The following is a 21,630-nucleotide window of genomic DNA, read 5'->3' as shown; positions in this document are numbered from 1 at the left end:
TCTACAGACACACACCAGGAATAATTCTGTGTTAGCATCACACCAGGGCTAACCCCTGTCCCCAGATCACCCAGAATTAAACTGTCAGGCGTCTCCCTGGTATCATTTTGGCCAACTCCTTCAAACTGGGGAAATTTTATTAAAATCTCTCTTAGAATTACAGATTCAAGCCAGAACACCTGTCAGTTGACTATTTTTTCATCTCAGCAACAAAATTTCTGAATATACAGTTTTCCCATGTCCGTCTAGGAGCAGCTATTGCAAAATGTGCTCCTTTTAGGCTTCAAATAAAGAAAACAAAACGTAGAGATCTTTCTTTAGCAAAACTCAGAGGTTTTAAGCCAGGTTCATGTTTTTCAGTCCTTCTTTTCAGATCACCAGACAGGGCAGTGCTGACCACTGGACTTTATCTCTGCCACAGAGTTTAATTCCCGATTCCTCCAGCTTCAAACTGGCGTTTTGCTTTACCAAGGCCAACTTTGACACGGCAAGGGCCTAACACGAGGCACGGAAAAACCGAATGAAATGGAAAATCAAACAAAAGCTTTCGGCTTAGCAACTTCCCCTATAAAAATGAGCAGTGCAAAGACCTGGGTGAACGGATGCTTGCAGCAGACCGCTCTGTCTGGAGCCATCTTTACATAGAAAAAATCACAATGATGGGGTTTTCCCAGGGTTTTCCCCCAAAGCATGCGGCTCAGCTGAGTCCTGAGCACAGGTTTCCTCTGTCTGGTTCCCCGGAGCTGCTCGTCCTCTCTTCGGCAGAGCCCTCAGAGTCTGAGGCGATTCCTACAAAGCAGATCTGGATACACGGGCATGGAGCGAGCACACAACCTTGGAAATGTGGAGAGGAACCACCACAATCTCCTCCTGATGCTTCTGGTATCTCCTGCCTCGAGCCCCAGCCGCCCTGACCAGAGCTGTGTTTGCTGGCGGGGGGGGTCACCCTCCAAATCTTCAGGCAGATTGGGGGGTGACGGGCTTTACGCGCTCGGAAAAAGCAGCCGAGCAGACGGAAAAATTGCCTTTTCACCGCTTTTCCATCGCAAAGAGATGCTAAACGCAAATCTCAGCAACGCGCTTGCCGAGAGGCGGGTAACCGTCTGAGCAAACTTTGGATGCGGCATTGTTTCAAAGCACCAGCGACACTGGAAATAAACACAGGGAGCTTGGTTGTGCCTTCTGAACCTAAACTTTTTTTAAAATGGGCAAATCTGGCAGGGGCCCATCACAGGCCACTGGCCGTGGCTAGCATGAGGGGTGCGACGTGGGATGAGTCCCCTGTGACTCACGGACCCTTGAGGTCCCTTTTCCCTTGTCCAAATGGTCTCCCAGCACCCTGACACTAATTAGGCATTTGATTTTTTTTTTTTTTTTTTTCTCCAATACCAGCATCAGGACTGGAGCCACCACTGGGCCAAATAATCATGAAACCCTGATGCGGGGTTATTCCTTTGCATTCTCCTTGGTGAAGCCCCAGACACTGCCCATCCTACAACGATGGGGTCCAGCCTCTCTGTTCCCCACACTGTGGACTACCACCTGCTTTTTTTTTTTTTATTTTTCTTCTGGTTGTTTTACTCTATTTCAGGGGTTGAAGATGTCCCAGCTCCTTGCAGTGGGGTTGGACTGGATGGTCTTTAAAGGTCCCTTCCCACCCAAACCATTCCATGATTCCATGATTCTATCATCATTTATTAGCTCCAGCTGCTGGTGGTGGGTCTGGGTGCCGAACCGGGAGCACTGCACCCCAAACCACCACGCGCAGCCCAAGTCCCCCCCCCAAAAACCTGCGTTACCCAGGGTGGTGCAGAAAGGAGAAGGGGATGTGTGTGTGCAAAGCTGGCTTGACATCCCCCCTCCTTTTTTCCCCCCCAGTAAGGGGGGTCTGGCAGCTCAGGAGTGGCACAGCCGAGTGTAAGTCCTGCCTCCTTCCTCCTCCTCCCTCCTCCTCCTCCTCCTCCCAGATGTTCCCTTGTGTGCAGCCATCTGTTGAGCTCCCTCCTCCCTCCTCCTGCGGGGAAGGGGACAGCCCCGCTTGCCCGGCCAGCTGCACGCCTTGGACGAGGAGGAGGAGGAGGAGAAGGAGGAGGAGGAGAAAGACGAGGAGGAGGAGAAAAAAGGAGGAGGGAAGAAGGGGACACCCGGCCCCCAGCCTTGCTGCTGCCGGCTCCCCGTGGCCGCCTCGCCGTGGGAACCGACCCCGGTGAGTGCCCCCCTGCCTCCCCCATCCCCTTCCCCGGGTGTTGCACCCCCACCCCGCAATCTCTCATTTTTGGGGAGGACTGAGCCCTCCCTGCCACCTCCCCCGGGGAGCTAGGGGTGGATGCGCAGGGCCAGCCCTGGGGGTGTCTGCTAGGGAGACACCCCCCCCCCCCCCCCAAACCTCCGAGTGCGGAAACTTTTTTCGGTGTGATGAGTTTGCCTCGCGGCGGGGCTCAGCGGCCGGCGGCGGGGGGACATCGGCTGTAAAACACGCGGGGTGGGGAGGAGGACAGAGGTCTCGCGTGGAGGTAAAGTACTTTTTCCCCACCTTTTGCTTTCCGAAGGGGGGGGGAATTTTTTTTTTGGGGGGAGGGGGGTACGAACCCCAAGCCCAGCTCTTTTCTCCCCGGCGAGCTGCAACCGGAGCGGGATGAAACCTTTCCAGCTGGGATCTCTTTCTCCTTCTCCCCCTCCCCGAGCAATGGTGGGTTGTGGCAGAGCGCTCGGGATCGCCACGGCTGCAGCTGGAGCCTCCGCACCGCCTCCCCGCCCGCTCCGGGGGCTTTGATTCCACACTGGGCTCCCTGTCTCCCCCCCCCCCGCCCCCCGCCTTTCCCTCCCAGCAAGGCGATTGGGAAGAGGAGAGAGGGATTTTTTTTTTTTTTTTTTTTTTAAGTGGGGTTCTGGTGTTGGGAGGCTCGCAGGGGTTTGCAGCTGATCCGAGGTAAAGGGGGAAAGGAGAAGATGAGGAGGGGGGGGAAACGATGGGGTGAAGAGGCTGGAAAGTGGAGGAGGGGGTTGCAGAGATAAGGGTAAGGCAAAGCTCCCTGCTTGGGAATTTGGGAATTTCCCATGCCCGTAAGTGGATTAAGCTGGAGGGGAAGGTGTGTTTGGGTTTGGGGCGGGGGGGGGGGGAGTTGGGAAAGGAGAAGAAGCAAACCAGGTTTTATTTGTTCTCTTATTGAAAAAAAAAAAACAAAAAACAAAAAACCCAAGAAAACTAACAACAACAAAAAAACCGCAAAAAAAAGCAAGGAAAAAAAAAAGGAAAAGCGAGGAAAAAAAAGCAAGGGGGGAAAAAAGCAAGGGAAAAGAAAAGCGAGGGAGAAAAGCGAGGGAAAAAAAAAAGGTGTCGATTGTGACTTTTGAAGCAGGAGGTCAGAAAGCACGGGGTTCCCCTGATAATGCACACACCCTGTAAACTTTTACGCAGCTCCATGGAAACTTGTTATTAATGCTGCAGTCATTAAAAGGCGCAGACCGCCGCACATTTATTAGCCCAGCCAACCACAACACGTGCCAGCCCTCTGGAAACAAAAGGGTCCGTCAGCTTCACCCCTCTGCCTGCGGTTTGGGGAGGATGGAGCTGGTGGCTCAGGGTCGCGGGGAAGCGGCATCGCCTCCGTTCAGCGACGCTCGCCATCGCCGTTAGCCAACGCAACTCGGTGGCGGCGAAAGCATCGGAGCACAGGCGTTACGAGAGCGCGGCGGCCGGGCAGGGAGCCTCCAGTTCTCCTGGAGTCGAAAAGATTTCCCCGGTTGTCTGCCCTGAGAAATCAGCTGCCGTGAGCCTGAATAACCGCATTCACTGAAGTTACAGTAGGAAACTTGTCTGGGCGGACACTGTGCCATTGCTCTGCAGAGAGCAGCCGGTGCCGATCGCTGGCGTTGCGCTGAAATATTGCATTGATCGCCGCTCCAAAGCTCGCCCGCCAGCGCGCAGGGCTTCATCGCAGCGGTGAGAGCAGAGCAAATAACCCAGAAGAGGCACAGGGGGAAGGCAGGGTTAGACCAACGCCTCGCCGATCTCTCCGGGAATAAGGATGGATGGATGTGTTGGATGCTGAAAGGATCGGAGGGAGCCTCGTGCGTCCCCGGGAGAATTTGCAGTCTGAACTTGGCCGGCAACGAAGGCGAGAAGCGGGTTGGCGTCTGCCGTCGCGCTGGCACAGGGCATGGCTGGTGTCCCTCCGTGACCCCTGGGAGCCAGTCCCGGAGAGGACACGCGAGGCGTTTGCTCGTGCGTGGGTGAGGCCCTGACCCATCACCGCCCCCACTCCGACGCGGGGTCCCACTCCAGCAGCAGTGGGTGCGCGGGAGCGAGCGATGCTCAGGACCGGGGCGGGGAAAAGGTTGGGTGGCAGCACCCAGATGGTTTTTTTGCATCATCCTGGAGCGGGCGAGGTGCTGCCGGCTTGTGAATGAATTTGAGCAGCTGCTGGCAGAGGCAGAGGGGAGCAATTAAAAAATGCCCGGAGGGAATAAGGACGTGAGGGACATCCCAGGGGACATTAATTTCCGACGGTGAGGTGGACTGGCAGGGAAGGCTGCAGGGTCAGGGTGAGGGTCTCCTGCACCCCTGCTCTTTAAGATTGAGTGCAAGGAATAAAACAGCACTGAATGGGTGGCAGGAAATTGGGTGAAAAGAGCTGTAAAACAAACAAAAAAAAACATGCAAAAATCTTTTTTTTTTTTTTATTTTAGATATAGGAAAAAGCATCCTGTGCTCCCCCAGCCCCACACTGAACAGCGGCGTGTGCCACCCCTGCGCAAGACAGCTGGGAAAAAAAGGTGAGGCACCATCTTCTGGAGGTTTAGAGTTTTCCCTCCATCCCTAAGTGCTTTTTTTTTTTTTTAGTTTTTTCTCCTCTTTTAGTCTCTTCTCCCTCCTCCTCCTCACTTGTCAGCTGGGGAGAAGCAGGGGGTGGGATAAGACAAGGCATCCTTGTCCGGAAGCCCTCCTGACCCCCGGCACCCCCCGGTAGCCTCCGTGCTGGCCGCCTGGCAGGCTATCAGAAGAAACTTCCGAGATGTTGAGGGCTTGGAAGAGATAAAGGCTGGCTTGAGCAAGCCGTTTCTTGTCTTAAAACTTGGCACCTGGACCTCTCAAGGGGAACGTATGCACGGCTCAGCCGTTCATTACAGGGAAGCTTGAGATTTTCATTCGTATTGCTTTTTTTTTATTTTTTTATTTTTTTTTTTTAATTTCCTGGGAGTTTTTATCATTCCCTCTTGGAGTGGAGCAGGAAATATGTGCTCTGAGAATCTCCCCGGCCTCCCCCCCCTCCAGCCTGCAGACGCTGCGCGAGATTAAACCGACCTGGCTGCCGGAGCGCGGGACATTCCTGAGCTGCATTAACCAGGCTGGAAATCTGCCTGCTGGAGCAGTGGCAAACTGGGGAAAAAAAAAAAAAAAAAAAAAGCACTTCATCTTTTTCGTAGCTGAGCGGAGGGCCATGTGCCGGGTGTAATATCTGAGTGCCGGCATCTGTGGGTTTTCTTTTCCTTCCCCTTTTCCCCCCCTCCTGCTTCTTTTTTGCTGCCCCTGTATTTGTGATGCTGACTCCTCTCCTTTCCACTCGTTCGTGCCCGGCAGCTCAAACCCAGGGGTGGGGAGAGAAATAAGGACCTTATTTTTTTTTTTTGACTTTGAATAAGACAACCGTCATCGGGAAAAACTGAGGCTTAAAGCCCTGCTGTGGCAGATGGGTCAAACCAGACGGGATTCCTCACCCCCATCATGTCTGAAGTGATAGGATACATCCCTGACCCCAAAATCGCCCGTTTTTCTCCCATCCTCGAGAAGGAGATGTCTGCAGCAGGGGGCATGGCGAGGCCAAGTTTCGCACAGCAGGACGGAGGAGACCCTTCCTCCAAAGCCCATTCATCCCAGTGCAGAGGCGCAGTTGCCACCCAAGGTGCAGCCCCTCTTTCTACCTAGGACCGGGGCGTTGCAACCTCTGGCAAGAGATCTCCAGCTCAGCATCACAGGGTGACTCTGAACCTGGCCAGTCTCATGCACATTGCTCTTCTGGTCTGTCCCCAAATGTCCCGTGGTGATGTCCCTACCTCCTGTGTTCGCAACACAGTGCATGGTGAGCCCTGTCCAACCTGGCCTGGAATGTTTCCAGGGATGGGGCACCCACCACCTCTCTGGGCAACCTGGGACAGTGCTCCACCACCCTCAGGGTAAAAAATTTCTTCCTTATGTCCAATCTGAATCTGCTTCCCTCTATTTTAAAACTATTACCCCTTGTCGTATCACAACAGGCTAAAAAGTTTCTCCCCATCTTTCCTGTTGGGTTAGGAGGTGGCTTAATACAGAGTTAAATGGTAAAGAAAGATCATTGTGTACATCCTGGGTGACTTGTGGCATCTCCATGGCATGGCAGGCAAGGCAGGAGCTGGATGTGGTGCACGAGGAGAGTGGTGGCATTTGGCTGGACCAGTTGTGGCAGTGGTGATGTTGGCAGGGGGCTTTTCCATGGGACATCTTGGCTTGTGTTCCATTCCCAGTAAAATTGGTGGGATTTGATGGTAGCCCCACATAGGAATGAACACCTCTTGGGTTAATCATCCTTAAGGTATCAGGAGGGAAACTGAGGCACGTGTATAGGGACTCGTGGTAACATCAGCGGTGACAAACAGGTCCTGCTGGGGATGTGGCTCTCCCAACCCACTTTAAATGACCTCTCCACCAGCCAAGAGGGACTGGCGGATCCTGGGCCAAGGAGGGGAGGCAAAGAGCTGAGGAGACGCCACAACACCACATCACTGGGGCAGTGAAGCATCATCTGGGCTGAGAACCGTGGTGGGCATGATGCCCTGCTGCTAAACCCTTTGTCAGCTTTACCCAGACCCCCTTGCCCTCCTCAAATCCCCCCTTCACCAAATCTTGCAGGAGACCCGCTGGGCGTAGCGAATGTCTCACGCGCTCTGTCCTGAAGCCCCGGCTGATGCTCTACCGAGCGGTTTCGCTGGCGTTCATTGTTCACGGCGTCATGTTGCGAGAATTATTAGAGGAGGTTAGGAAGAAAGGCTGGGAGGGGAACAAGACAGGAGCCTCCAGCTGTGCTGTTTGGAACAATAACGGCCAGGATTGTATTTATTATCTCCTCGGCGGAGGGTCTGCAGCTGCACACTGGGAGCCACAGGCGGCAAAGAGGCCTGGAGATTATTGTGCATGAAAAAAAAAAGAAAAAAAAAACCCCAAACCCCAACCACAAAAATAAATAAAAAGCCCACAAAGAAGCCCTGAGCCTGCTGGGCCAGCGCTGAGGGGCACCCAGCCTCATGTCACCTCCTCGCTTTGTCCCCCCTCATTGAAGCCAGCAGCCCCACAGGGCTTTTAGGAGACGGGAGGTTGGGAGCTGCTGCCTTTCCAAGAGCCAAAGCCGCATGGGGTCCTCTTAAAATCCTTCTGCCAGGGCTGGAGGCGTTGCCCAGACAGAGTCCCGCCAGGGAGGATTTCTTTTCCCTTCGTTTTTTGCATGATTTCGGCTGGTTGCTCTTGCTTGCTGGAGCCAGGCAGAGCACCGTGACCAAGGCAGGCTGTTGGAAGCAGCATTTGGCCAGTGATTTGCAGCCACCCTTCTTTCGAGCAGAAAGAGTTGGAAAGCCCTTGGAGATACAGCATGATGGGGCTGCTATGAGCTGTTTGCTCTGGGTGAGCTGTGTCTCATCAGGAAGGACAGAGGTATCACCTTGGGATGTTTCACCTTCCCCTGGCACCATCTCTCCTCTCTCTTCCTTCCTTCCCTAGAATCCTAGAATCATAGAATCTTTAAGGTTGGAAGAGACCTCCAAGATCATCAAGTCCAACTGTCAACCCAACACCACCATGTCCACTAAACCATGTCCTGGAGTGCCACCTCTACATATTTTTTTAACACCTCCAGGGACGGTGACTCTACCACTTCCTTGGGCAGCCTGTTCCAATGCTTGACCACTCTTTCAGTGGTGTTTCCTAATATCCAAACTAAACCTCCCCTGCCCAGTGTTTTCTAATATCCAGCCTAAACCTTCCCTCGTCCTCTCCAGGGGAACGCCTCCACATCCATCCATGCAGCATGGTTCTTCTGCAGGTCAGGTCAGCCCACTGGGGTGGTTGGAAGCAAACCAGGTCAGCGATGCAGGGTACATCCATAGATCTCACACCTTTCCCTTGTTGACCAGACATCCGCTGGTGGGTTCTTGCCACCTGCATTCTCCTGGGGTGGAGCGTTGTATGCACCAAGACACAAAACCAAGAAGTGCCCAGCGTGGACAGGAGGCTTCCTCTCCCCGTGTTTCACCTTTTAATGTTTCTTGCTGGCCTGGCGTATGGTGTTCGTCTCGGAATGCATTCCTCTTGAATTATATCATATCTCTGGGAGCAGGAGCGCTCCGAAAAAGTATCATTGTAGTAGGAGCCAGCACAGGGACTGGCTGGGGTTGAGGGTCAGGTGTTGGAGAGCGTTGTCAAGGGCTAAGGCTATAGGAGAAGCTTGCTAGGATCGTTTTAGCTTTCAATAATTGACCAGCTAAGACATACGGCCCTGCCTCGGGTGTTGCATGCTTTAAAAATTCACGTCAGCTTGTTGGGTTTTCTTCGTCTGACACCAGGAATGGTCAGAGAGGAGGGGGAAGCGTGTGCAACCCTGACGTTGTAGATGAAGCCGTGACCCATCAATTTTAAATTGGCCTTTTACAAAGCAGGATGCAGCCCCGAAGAAGGAGGCTTTGATCCTCCCTGTGATTTGGGTGAAGCCTGGGTGCTCGCAGCCTCCCTCTGTGCATCACGGCGAGCCCTTGGGCTTGGAGGATGATGGATGGGGCAGGTGGATCTGCTGGGAGCTTCACCAGGTTCCTCTACAGCAAAATGGATCAGGGCTGGTGTAAAACTCAGTGTAAACCTCTCCCTTCGCTATGCTGAATAGATTTGTAAACCTACTTGTGCCAAAATAACTCCTCTGCAAAGAGTAAAAGGATTTGGGGTGGTCACGTCCAGAGTGATGCTGGAGGAGAAGAAAGCCCTGAGCTCCTGCATCTCTCGTGGGCATCTCACTTGATCCCATGCATCCCAGGCTGCTGGGAACCAGTGCGCAGCTGGTGATGCTCCCAGTTGGAGTGCTCCTGCAGCTGGCACAGCCGGGAGGCAACGGTAGGGCCGGGATGCTCACGTCCCCTCGGCTTGGCAAACTTCATTTCCTTTCGGTAACGCCTCCTCCGGGCACAAGCAGAGCTCGGTGTGAGGCTGGCGAGCAAAATTGCTTTGAAAAGCCACGGGAGACTATTTCCTCGACCCCGAACAAAACCGCTATTAACCTGACAGCTTGCTGGGCTGAGGGGGGAAGGGGGATTTTTGTATAAAACCCTGGTGCCGTGGTGATTTAATTCCTAATTTGCCCATGCTGGAGGTAGCACCGATTTTTTTTCCACTCGAAGTGAAATTCGTGGGAGCTGGGCTGCTGCCTGCTTCTATGATGTGGCTTTTTGAGGCAGGCAGCTCTCGGGGCAGCAGGAATTGTCCGTATTTCACCCGTGGATGTAAATCAGCTGGAAGTCGTCGTATGGGCTGGCGGACCTGCCCACGCGGGTTTCCTTTTGTCAGAGCCCAAAATGCACCGCACCGCACCTTGGTTTCCTCCTTGGGAGGGACGAGGGATGCGGGATGCTGGTGGGGGGGAGATTGCACAAGTGGAATTAACTGTTAGCTGTTTAAACACTAGAATGATAAATTATCCGTGGCCTTTTGCAAAGCAGATGGGATTTGGGACATTAACAGTTGGAGCAAAGATTATTTTAGGAGAGTTCTCCATTTCTTTTATAAAGAGAAGATGTTTATATATATTTTTTTTTAAAGGAAAAATAGAGCAGAAGCTGTTTCAGCTGAGCAAGGGCCATCACATGTTTGAAAACAAACCCATAATGGGAAGCTGTAGGGTTTGGAGGTGATGGGTTCCCTCTCGATCAATCCCATATGTCTTCTCTGCAGCCCGCGTGGTGGGTTGAGGGGCTGCTTGGTTTTGGCCTTGAGGTTATGAAATGTGCCTGATGCTTAACACTTGGGCTTTGCTCTTGCTAATCTGATCTATCCCATCCCCTGTAATGCCGACGAAAATCTCCCTGAAGGATGGAGAGCATCGGTGGGATGCTGGTTAATCACTGCAGTTTTGGCCCAGCAGTTTCTTTATGTGTGGAGCTGAGAAAAGTGAACGGAGATAACTGAGATACGGGGAAAATGAGGAACGGTGTCTTGTTTTTTTCCTTCCTCGACCATTCTGGCTGTCCACACCCCAAATACCATGTTTTTACGGTGAGATTCAGGTCTTGAAAAGATAGACTTGATGCAGAACAACATGGTTCTTGTCCAGATCTGGGAGGAGCATCTCATCTCTACTTATGGAAGTTTTGTCCCCTCTTGAAATCACTTGAGTGGGGCCAAAGCTCCCTGCACAGCAAACAAACCACTGGCTGAGGATCTGCTTGTCTTGGCTACCTCCTGTGATCCCTGGGGACCCGCACATCAGAGAGGATAAATCCCATCCTAAGCCCACCCATCCTCATCACGTCACCCACCCTGCTCCGCCTTAAATACAACCCCAGTGGCTGAGGTTCTCCCAGTCCCAATGCTTCCATGCCTTGGTGGGGGAAATAGGGTGAGGAGAAGGAGAAGATTGGGTTGCACGTCCCTTTCTTTATATCCTGATGGGTAATTGGAGATGGCTCTGCTTTCTAATCAGCTTTGTACTTCCCACTAATGAAACCATTAGCATGAAGTGAAGGGTGATAGCTTATCACCAAAAAATTGACTTGTGCAACAGCTCCTGATGGAGGGCTCCGTGAAACCAAGCTGAATTTGGAAGAGCCAGGGGACTAATTCTCATCCTGCTGTCACTGACATCTAGAGTAACTCCACTGAACTCCCCCAAACCCGTCTAAGCGAATGGAAGATCAAACTTAAATCCTAGAATCATAGAATGGTTTGGGTTGGAAGGGACCTTCAAAGGCCACCCAGTCCAACCCCCCTGCAAGGAGCAGGGACATCTCCAACCAGATCAGGTTGCTCAGAGCCCCGGCCAACCTGGCCTTGAACGTTTCCAGGGATGGGGCATCCACCGCCTCTCTGGGCAACCTGGGCCAGTGCCTCACCACCCTCACCATGAAGAATTTCTTCCTTATATCCGATCTAACTCTGCCCTCTTCCAGTTTAAAGCCATTTCCCCAATAGCCGATACTTCTTGCATTCTCATTAGCTCTCCTTTCCTGAAATCCAAGAAGTCGCAAACACCGAGTATAAAACCAGGACCGGTATTTGCAAAGTGAACCCAGACCTGCAAATAACAAAAAAATAACAAACGGATCAGAAAGCCCTGTTCCCGTTTACACCAAAACTCCTTTGTGAGGAAGCACTAATTGGTTTAATAAGCTTTCCAGAGGGCGTAAACAGAGCTCAAAGGGGACCCCTCCTGCAGGGAAGAGCCAGTCCGAACCAGGCAGAGCAAAAGCCTGGATGACCTTTACTTTCAATGGATTCGCACCAAAAAAAAAAAACCAACAACAAAAAAAAACCCCTCAGCAGCAGCAGTTTCTTTATCATGTGAGGGGTGTGTGCCTGCGAGTTAAGGGATTAATAATCTCTGGTCGTAGGCTGGTTTGAGGCAGTTTTGCTGTCGGCTCACGTTGGCGTACGGGACATGGAGACTGGGCTGCGATTGCATCTGCGACGTCAGTTGGACTCAGCCCGGGACAGTCTGCACTGGAAAAGTGTAGCTGTTACTAGTGCTGCACTTTTTTGGATAATTGTTCTCGTTTTAGGGAATAATGAATGGGAGGAGAGGCAGGGAAAGGTCTCTGAAGCACTTTTGTTGTTGGAGGAGCAACTTGGGAGCATCCTGGTGCTCCGGAGCCGCCATCCCAGCTGCCTCTCAGAGCTTCTCAAGTATTTACAGACAGAAAGAGCCAACTATCTCTTTTTTTTTTTTTTTAATGCAATGGATTTATGGCCTCTCTCATATCTTATGCAGCTTGCTTCACTTTCCAGTAGCTTTCCCTTTCCCCTGCCCCCAATTAGTGATTGCAGCCAAGTAGGTCTTGTGAGTCTTCCTATAAAGACTTCGCTTTTTTGCTTTTTTGGATGATGCAAGAGACAGAAGACAATCTCCAGATTTATTTCTGATGAAATATTGTTGCTAATCCAAGTCCTGCATCCTTTGGTGGAACAGCAGCTCTGTGCAGGACGGGCAGACTCCAGCCCTTATTTTTTTGCCTCTTTCTTTTAAAAGCTGCTCTCTTTGTTGTTAAACCAGAATTAGTCCAGCAGCACATCAACAAGAAACCTGGAAACTACTGGGATCAGCCCACCACGCCTTAGACACACAGGGATTCATGATCTGCTCTAATTGTGGGCTGCTGTTGAAAAGATCGGTCCCATTCCTGGTAACCCAGCTGGGCAGCCTGGTGTGGTGCAAAACTGACCTGCCAAAGGGGGAAAAGGAAGATTAGGGTTTTTTTTTTTTGGATGAATGAGTTGAACTGATTCATCCTGGGTGCCCCTGGTTGCTGGGTGGGATTGGAGTTTGGAGGATGGAGCCAGGGATGAGGTAGGAAGCAGCAGCCCAAGGAGAGTGGGCATCCAATTCTGCCATGGCCAAGGGAGAGACGGGACGTCTCCAGGGATGGATCTGGTCTCAGGTGGGTTTCATCCCCTTTTCTTTCTCTTCACCCTACCGTAGAGACAACCTGGGGTTTCTGCACTTCCTACTTATGTACCTCAAGCTTCACTGAGCGACTTTGGGTCTTCAGCCCCAACTCCAGCTGCACTTCAGCTGATGCTTTGCCAAATGACACAGTTGGGGAGGCCGAGGGGTGCAGCATGAAGAGGGGAGTGCATTTCCTGACTCCATCAAACAATGAACTTTCAAACACCTCTCCCTTGTGTTATTTTTTAATTAGTCCTTGATTTTTGGCTACAGGGATTTCTGGCTTGGTGGTTGCCAGGGCAACTGGAGGTAGCCTAGGTAGCATCCTCTTCATCTCCACATTCCCGAGACCAGGAGCAACGGTCTGGGATGTGTTTGCCCATCTCACTTGGGTGGGAACAAGGTGGCAAAGTCTCGGCTGTGGATCAGGGAAGACTAGTGAGAAAAGTCTTTAAGGAAGAGGAGAAGGAAATCAAGTGCAGTGAGAAGAGTGAATTTGCAACACCACCATAATAAGGCTTTTCTCTCTCCCGCCCCCTGACCATCAGCTGAGACCTGGATTTCCTTTGCAGTCTAGTTTTAAAATCAGATTTTAAGGGATTTATTTTTGGCAGGGATATCTCAATGTGAAGTTTCCACCCAGGTCCTGCCACGCAATGGTACAGTGGATGAGCAGAGCAGGGGGGAGCCATTAGGGTATCTGCAGGTGCAGGGACAGGTGTGGGATTTGAGGAGAAGGCTAGCACACTGCTAGGAGCTTGGTCCAACCTTGGCTCCGTTATCCACCACTGGGTCTCCTTGGGGTTGTCTCAGGATATTTGCCGTGCAGAAAGGACGAGCGAGATGTAAAGACCAGAGCCCTGTGGCCACTCCTGGCACCTGAAACGGGGATGATGCTTCACCCCCAGCAGTTCCTGTTCAAATCAGTGGGTATGACAAGTCCCCCTCGAGCTGTCAGATAGCCAAAATTTATCCTTGGGATCTCCTGACACCACAGCAGCTGTAGAAATGAAGAAGTCACGGCTGAACCACCCCAAAGGTGAGATGCTTTCTCCCGATGGCTTTCCCCTCGCCATCTCAGGTGATGGTGCCAGTGGTTTCCGGTCTGTGATGCTTCCTCCAGACGAATCTCCACAGTGCTGCAGGAGGGTAACTCATCTTCCTTTTATGAGAGGATACCTTGGCTTCCTGCCTTCATCAACAGAGCAGCTCGTAGGCAGCCATCCAAAGGCAACTGGATGCGGTTTCAAACGCACGCTGTGTGTAAGTGCCTGCGGCTTGTTGTTTCTTTCCCCGTCTCAAAGAGCGCTATCAATTGTTCCATGCGATGATAAAGCGTGTCTGTACCTGACTAAGCTCTTTGTTGATTATCTGGCAATGCAGGAGTCTCTTTCTTGGACTGGAAGATGACCAGTACCTTTATTTCTTCTATCTTTTATCAGAGATATTTGCCAAGTGGCGTGTAAGGCTATGAATGCTTCGTGCTGCTCTGTAAGGGAGTTTTTAACTGGTAGTAATGGACAGCATCTCATCTGCAAAGCAATGGCAGGCCCAATAAGGGAGAATTTGGGGCAGTGCTGCGAGGAGGGAAGAGGCAATAGATGCTGTGCAAAAATACCCAGGCTGAGCTTCGCGTACTGCATTTCAACTGCGTAATGTTTTGTCCTGGCTGCCGGCTGGAGCTGTGGATGTTGCAGTGGGAGTCACCACATCTGCCCACTTCTGATCATCATTTTTGAGGCTGATTGGGAAGGCAATTCCCATCTCAAAAGGGGTTTGAGCAGTCACATATCAAAGCCCAGCACTGGCTTTCATTCTCCTATCAGTTCATAGACTCATAGAATGGTTTGGGTGGGAAGGGACCTTCAAAGCCCATCCAGTCCAACCCCCCTGTGAGGAGCAGGGACATCTCCAACCAGATCAGGTTGCTCACAGCCCCGGCCAACCTGGCCTGGAATGTTTCCAGGGATGGGGCATCCACCACCTCTCTGGCAAATTGGGCCAGTGTTCCACCACCTTCATTGTAAAAAATGTCTTCCCTCTATCTAGTCTGAATCTACCCTCTTTTAGTTTAAAACCATCACCCTTTGTCTTATCACTGCAGGCTCTGTTAAAAAGTCTGTTCCCAGTTAACCTAGGACTTTGGAGACTGCCCTCTTGCTTTTCTTCAGGTGGCCCAGCAGAGGCCCGTGAAGATCTTAGCAGAGCTCAGAAGGCCAAGTCTCACACTGATGCATCTTTGGACCTGCTGGGGTCTGATCCAGCTCCCCACAGAGCCAACAGGATGTTTTGAGGAACTGAGCTGAGCTTTTGAAGGAGAAGTTAGGAGACACTTTCCCCATTGAGACATTAAGTGGGAATAGCCTCTGGGTGAGATATGGGAGAAGAAATGCCAGTAGACTGAGCTGACACTAGTGCAGACACTGCCCTGTACGTGAGACATTTAACATTTGAGGTTTTGCTCTTTTAGTTTCCAAAGAGCTCCCCACTGCTGTAATTTCCCCCGGTAATAAAACCTTTCAGTGCAGCTTCATGAAAAGAAAAAAAAAAAAAAAAAAGTAGTGTTTGGTTTAGGAGGGGCTGCAGAAGGGAGCAAGCTATGGTCTGTCTGCACAAAACCAGAGGGGATCAGCCTTGATGTCATGAGGAAAGGGATATCTGGAAACGTGTCTGCAGAAAGGAGCCGTACCCGCTGCATCCCCTCTGCACACATATGTGTTTTCTCAAGAAACAGTTGCGATGGGCTGGGACTAGGGCTCGTCTTACTGCTTTTCTGTTGTTTCTATAGAATAATGGACCCCAGAGGATCGCGTGTTGGCCTTTAGCGATGCTTTGGTTGCCAGCACTTTGGCCAGAGTCCCAACCCTCTGCTCTCTATTTGCAAGAGATCTGGGAGTTACTGCCAGACAAGTCATATCAGTGATCAGGACAATATTTTTGCAATGTTTTTTTTTCCCCTTTGCACTTCTTTTGCACATTGGCAAGTAGTCCCCAGCTGGTCTCCTGGGAAAGAGTGCAGGGCCAGGAAGACCATGCTGGAGAGGGAGAGATGCTGCTGCCAAGGGGTGGGTGAGGGAAGATGAAAGGAAGCAGGAACTTCTAGGAAACGGTCCTGGGAAGGTGCAAGGGCTGTGGGGAAGGCGCCTCAGCCAGATCAAAGGCTGTGTGGGAAAGATGATGCTGCAAGGAAGTCAATAAAGAGCTTTTAAACAGCGGTGGGAAAGGTGAGAATAGAGACCAGGGGGCCTGAGGTGTGGATGGGAACACATGTTTAAAGGGGATTTTGTTTTTTTTTTTTTTGACTAAATGAGTGCTTGGCACATGAGCTTCTTTTTATCACCAGCAGAGCAGCCGAAGAGCGGTGCTGATGGATCTTCTTGCCTGGTTTGGTGGGAGGTTTTGTTGCTGGCCTCCCAGAGACTTAGTTTGTAAGGCACGAGGAGCCATGTCACTCATGACTGCAATGGGAACGAACACCCTGCTGATCTGCAGTCTACCCTCCAGTCTACCCTCTCCGGAGATGCAGAGCTAAAGCTTTACTGGCTGATTCTTGAAATCAGACAGCTGCTGTTGCCCACAGTTGTGCAGAGGAGCTGTTAGGATGCAATCTAAAAGATAGCAAGGCCGTTGAGGTGCAGATGAGCTCTCTTCCTCCCTTGGCTGCAACGATGGGAGGACAGAAATGTCTCAGCTGGAGGAGGATCAAAACCAGAGGAGCGGTTTTGCTTGCTGGCATCATTGATCAGAGAGAATACTTAACGTAATTGGCAAAGACTCCCCAGAGGCTCTCTGTGAAACAAATTGGTGCTCTCTACTTGATGCCTTTGCGGGAGGCTGGGACCACCACAGCAGAGTCTGGGTTAGACAGAGCAGTCCTTGGTTCCTCTGCTCCAGCAGGCAAGGAGCCAAGGGGCCGTTGCCTGTCCTGCCTGCCAGTAGCCTGAGGAGGGCTAGTTTTAGCCACCTGATATAAAGCTATGATTCTGCCTACCTAAAAGTGTCTAAATTTGCAACTGAAGTCTAAGCAAGGGAGACAGGCTGTCCACCTGGGCAGTAGGCAGCTGGCCTTTCAAGCTGTTCATCCTGGAGGATGGTCTGATGATGCTCTCTGTCACCTATAGGAAATTTGAACCAAGCTTTGTTTTTTCCTTCCCTGATAAGGATTTTGGATTCCTAAGGCTCCCACTGAGTGCACGGCCTAATGATTTCTCCAACCTGTCAATACAGGGTCTTGAACTCGGTACTCCCGAATCTCACATGGATGCCCTGACATGAAGATCCGTGTGAGCTGAAGTTTGCCAGGCTGTATAATGACTCTGAGCTGTCATTTAGCCTCATGCACGGTCCAGTCGAAGGGGTGTATGTCATGTAGATCTTGCTTTAAGGCAGCCTACTGTTCATACAACTGATTTCCAGTTGTGTCTTAACTTGGTTATATCTGTAAAGACCATTGACCCAATTTTTTTTTTTCCCTATTAATTTCCCAGTAGTGTTCACAACATGAGAGACAAAGTGTTTGGGACATCAGTGCTATCCAAGGGTATACCGAATGTATTCCTTTGGAAAGACAGAGGAGAAGACTGCACAACTCAAGCTGTTACACATCTTCAGTAAAGTAATTACTACGACAATTAAATCTATTTTCTTATCGTCTTGTTTTCCAGGTCAACAATGCAGTTCCTAGCCTGGTTCAATTTGCTGCTTCTCCTTCCTTGCTTTGGTACCACCAAAACCTGCTTCCCCGGCTGCCACTGTGAAGTGGAAAGTTTTGGTCTCTTTGACAGCTTTAGCTTGACCAAGGTGGACTGCAGTGGAATAGGCTCCCACATTGTTCCTGTCCCAATCCCTCTGGATACCTCCTACTTGGATCTATCATCAAACAAACTGGAAACAATCAATGAATCAATGCTTACTGGCCCTGGGTACACCACTTTGGTGAGCCTTGACCTGAGCTACAATAAAATTGCCAAGATTTCCTCCACGACCTTCTCCAGGCTTCGGTACCTGGAGTCCTTGGATTTGAGTCATAACTCTCTGGAAGTCCTTCCGGAGGACTGTTTCTCCAGTTCTCCTCTGGGAGACATAGATTTGAGCAATAACAAGCTTTTGGACATAGCAATGGATATTTTTGCTTCAAAAGGTCAAGGAAAACCCCTGAATGTGGATCTATCCAATAACATGCTCAGCACAATTACAAGGCACCGTGAAAAGAGCATCCCCAACATCCAGAACTTAAATCTTTCTGGAAACAGGCTAACGTCGGTGCCAAACCTTCAAGGGATTCCTCTCCGATACTTAAATCTTGATGGGAACCCTCTAGTCAAGATTGAGAAAGGAGACTTCACGGGGCTGAAAGATTTGATTCATTTATCCCTCAGCGGCCTACGTGGCTTTGGAGAGTTATCTCCTTATAGCTTCAAGGAATTACCGGCCCTCCAAGTTCTGGATTTATCCAGCAATCCCAACCTGAAGTCACTGACTGCTGAAGTTATTTTTGGTCTGAACTCCCTACAGGAGCTCAATCTCTCTGGGACAGGAATGTCCTCCTTGCCAAAGACTGTGCTGAAATATCTGCCTTCCATCAAAAGCATCACCTTGGGGAAGAACATACAGTGTCTTAAGACCATCAAAGAAGGACAGTACCACCGACAAATTGGGCTGACCAAAAAAGAGGTCCTCAGCTGCCACGACAGCCATGGGTCCGTAGCAGCAGCGCCTTACGTTTTGTGATGAAAGCTGGGAGAAGGGGTGGGGAAGGGAGGGTGGAGGGCTGTGGGATTTGTACAGGTGTCGGACTGAGATGGCTTGCAGTGTGCCTTTTGTAAAACTGTCAATAATTTATATATTTGTATATGCCAATACTTGATTGTTTGTGGATTTTATAAACTCTCCAATCCCGGCCCACACCATCTGCAGGCTCCAGATTTTGCCCAGTGCATTGAGGCCCTGCACGCAGCCCGTCAGCTCAAGAGTGGTGATGCTGGACAACGGGGACCAAGCTGCTCTGCGGGTCCCAGGGCAGAAGGTCTGGAGCAAACCTTCGTGCCCCGGACACGTTTGTAGGAGCAAAGCTACGTGTCTCCAGAGCACACACCAAAATGTACTGACTCTGTAGCTGCTTGCTTACAAACCAGTGCATCATCATTTCTTTAATTATTGCTCCCCAAGAAGTGCCTTCTGGATGTTGCCTTCATTAGCAGCACCCTGTTCCCTGTCATGCACTTTCAGTCTTGAAGAAACATTTCCGGACAAACCTGAACACAAGGTGCTCTTAATGTGCTGCTTTTTACATGATATTTGCATAGGTGTGCAATGAACATCGAGTAAGTCGAGAACTTTTCCCACAATTTTTTCCCTGTTTTCCCATCTCGATCCTTTTCATGGCAAAATCACTTCAGGTCCAACCTTGGCAACCTCCCGCCTTTCTAACCTTAACGAGCTATTGCTGAGAGATGATGTGCAGCAGAGCAAGGGAAGCAGAGGGGTCTGCCAACAGCCGCATCTCACCCAGGAACCAGCCTCCGATTAAGCAAATTAACTAATAAATAATAAATAAATCCTTTCTCCCTTTCTGGGGAAGCTTGGAAGAAAACCTTGACAGTGATTCTTGTCTTGACGACCTTATCAAACCCAGATGCAGACCCAGAGGACGTGAGAGTAAGATGTTTCCGTGCTGATGTCCCCCATCCGAACACGTGTGCAACTCAGCTGGGCTCATGTAAGGCAATTTCCAGCGCTGAAACGCTCTCCAGAACATGCCAGGGGAAGAATTAACACTGATGCCGTCAACCCTGGAGCACTTTGCCTATCAGGGGAAAGATCTTGGTGGTTTTTTTTTTTTTTCCAGAGTTGTGGCTTTTCTTTCTCTCACACAGCTCCTTGGCTGCCAACTGAAATCTGATAAAAAGCCTGGTCCTCAGAGATTTACTCATTTTTTCCTCCATTGCTGAAATGCTGGCAAAGCAAAGGGGAGCCCCGTCTCGTCCCTCTTCTTCTCTAAGCTGGGAGAAAGTTGAGGAAGGCAGCACAGCACGACTCAGTCCATGTGTGAAGCCTTCAGCTTGCTTACACAAACGCCTGCAGTGGAGGTGTCTGGTCCACATCTGGCACAGCTCTGTCCTGGGGATGGGAAGGGATGTTGTGGATGGGAGGTCCTGCTCGGGTTGTTCTGGAGCTTGGTCTCTAAACCCAACTTTGCATTAGGGCAACCTTCAGTGTTTGAAGGTGGGTAAGGGAGGTCCATGCTAAGGTGATGCAGATACAAACCCATCTCACAACCCTTCTTGGGAGTGTTGGGAGGAGCTTGGGCTTCATCCTCACGCTCCCAAAGATCTTTGCAAATGAAAGCTCTATTGCCCAGAGCAACTGTCTCCAGCGATGGTTGAAACCTGAGCCCATAAAAGCCAGAGTCAACACCTCACTTTGGACAGTGAAATCCTTCTCTCACAGTTTCATCCAATTGTGGATCTTCAGGAGGGATTTAACCCTTTATTTCAGTGCTGGGGGTTTTCCCCTTCTACTGAGCCTTTGCAATGCTCGACCACCCTTCACAGTCGCAAGAAACATCGATTTTCTTAAAAAGGCAATGGGGAGGGGGTCTGGAGGGAACAGCAACCAACTGCAGCACAAGATGGGGGCGTTTTGGCAGGGAGGAGGTGGTTTTTAGTGGATCTTGCCTTTTTAAGAGAATTCTTTTCTGCTGGCAGAAAATGTAATTTTAAAAAAAAAAAAGTTGTTTAATTTTGTAAATCTGTATGTAGATGAAATGTTCCAGGGATGACATCCTGTCACCGTTACTGTCTTTGCGCCACTGTGGTAAGTTTAAAACCCAATGTGACAATCCAATTGAAGACTGCAAGATTTCCTCGTGTAATCTCACACTAGCTGCTAGCTAAACGAGTCTTAGCAAAAGCTGGCAAAAACCGTCGCTGTGTTAGTTTGCTTTTTTTGTTGGTTTTTTTTTTTTTTTAAAGAACCTCTGCAGCATTGTAAGGCTTTGTGATTGCTCACAATACAATAAAGTGATCTGGAGAAGAATAAACCCAGATCCCCTGGATTTATTGCCTTAGTGCTGGGAGGGCAGCAGCCGTCGCTGGGTCCGAAGTGCAAAACGACTTCTCTCCGTGCTCTGTTCAGCCCCACCAACCTCACAAGTGTTCAGTGTCCAAACCGGGGGCAGGATTTGTCCCTCTGTGTTTGGCTCGCTGTGCTCCTCATTGGCAGAAAGGCTCGAGAGCTTTGCTGGCTGACTCAAAGGAAATTACAGACACGTGGCATTGCAGCAGCACAAGAGATTCTGGAGCAAATTTCCTGCTCCAGGATCTGCTCCAACGCTTGTCAGCGATCTTGGGGTGATGTCTTCCCAGGTTTGGCCAACCTGGGACGCAGTCTGCTAGGGTTGCAAGGCTGAATTTGCGGAGTGGGTGATGCAGGGACAGCCCATGAGCTATTTCACAAGACCACGGGTGTTGGGAGGAAGCGCATGGGCGCAGGAGCGATGCCGCGGCACAGAAAGCCGCACGCTGCCAGACCACAGAGCTTTCAGCGGTGAGATACACGTGGTCCAGCCTCAGTACTGCTCTCCGAGGAGCGGGGGCTGCTGCGTAGGGGGTGAAGAGCATGCAGAGCCATTGCAATTAAAGAATAAATAGAAACATCTCAGGAGGGCTTTGCCTGCTCTTAAATAGCCAATTTAATTTTAAGCACTTCTCAGTGCTGTGTATAAAAGTGATGCAAGCAGAGTTCCAGCGAGGAAATCACCTCCGGGAAGCTGCGGCGTTCCCAGCGCTCCCAACCATGAAGGAACAACTCCATCTTCCATCCAGGCAGGCAGAGCTGCAGGCTGCCTGGAAGAGGATGTTGAATCTCTATCCTGTCCAAACTACCCTGTCCTCCAGGACTGCAAGGTTTGGTCAGACCGTAACCTGGGAGTAGATATCTCTAGGAGAGGCCAGATTCTGCT

The 21,630-nt window shown here is 50.7% G+C and overlaps 1 protein-coding gene across 4 annotated transcripts; it reads left to right on the top strand.

Moving 5' to 3' along the window:
• Nucleotides 1-2,007: 2,007 nt before the first annotated feature.
• On the top strand, nucleotides 2,008-20,713 carry TSKU (tsukushi, small leucine rich proteoglycan). 4 transcript variants are annotated; one of them, XM_086743106.1, is made up of 3 exons: nucleotides 2,008-2,206; nucleotides 4,690-4,776; nucleotides 17,333-20,713. In XM_086743106.1, exon 3 carries the CDS (start codon nucleotides 17,340-17,342, stop codon nucleotides 18,396-18,398), a length of 1,059 nt encoding a protein of 352 aa, XP_086599232.1. In that variant the 5' UTR covers nucleotides 2,008-2,206; nucleotides 4,690-4,776; nucleotides 17,333-17,339; the 3' UTR covers nucleotides 18,399-20,713. The 4 variants fall into 4 exon arrangements, with proteins under 4 accessions (XP_086599232.1, XP_086599242.1, XP_086599260.1 ...); XM_086743116.1 differs by having other exon boundaries at nucleotides 2,008-2,513; XM_086743134.1 differs by lacking the exon at nucleotides 2,008-2,206 and adding an exon at nucleotides 2,619-2,929.
• Nucleotides 20,714-21,630: the final 917 nt, after the last annotated feature.

The sequence above is a fragment of the Chlamydotis macqueenii genome, chromosome 1 (genome assembly GCF_036417535.1).
Source record: "Chlamydotis macqueenii isolate bChlMac1 chromosome 1, bChlMac1.mat, whole genome shotgun sequence".
In the NCBI taxonomy this organism is placed as follows: Eukaryota; Metazoa; Chordata; class Aves; order Otidiformes; family Otididae; genus Chlamydotis; species Chlamydotis macqueenii.
This window is presented reverse-complemented; position numbering and strand designations above follow the sequence as displayed.

Coding starts and splice junctions, on each gene's coding strand:
- TSKU (XM_086743106.1), top strand. CDS start 17,340: ATGCAGTTCCTAGCCTGGTTCAATTTGCTGCTTCTCCTTCCTTGCTTT.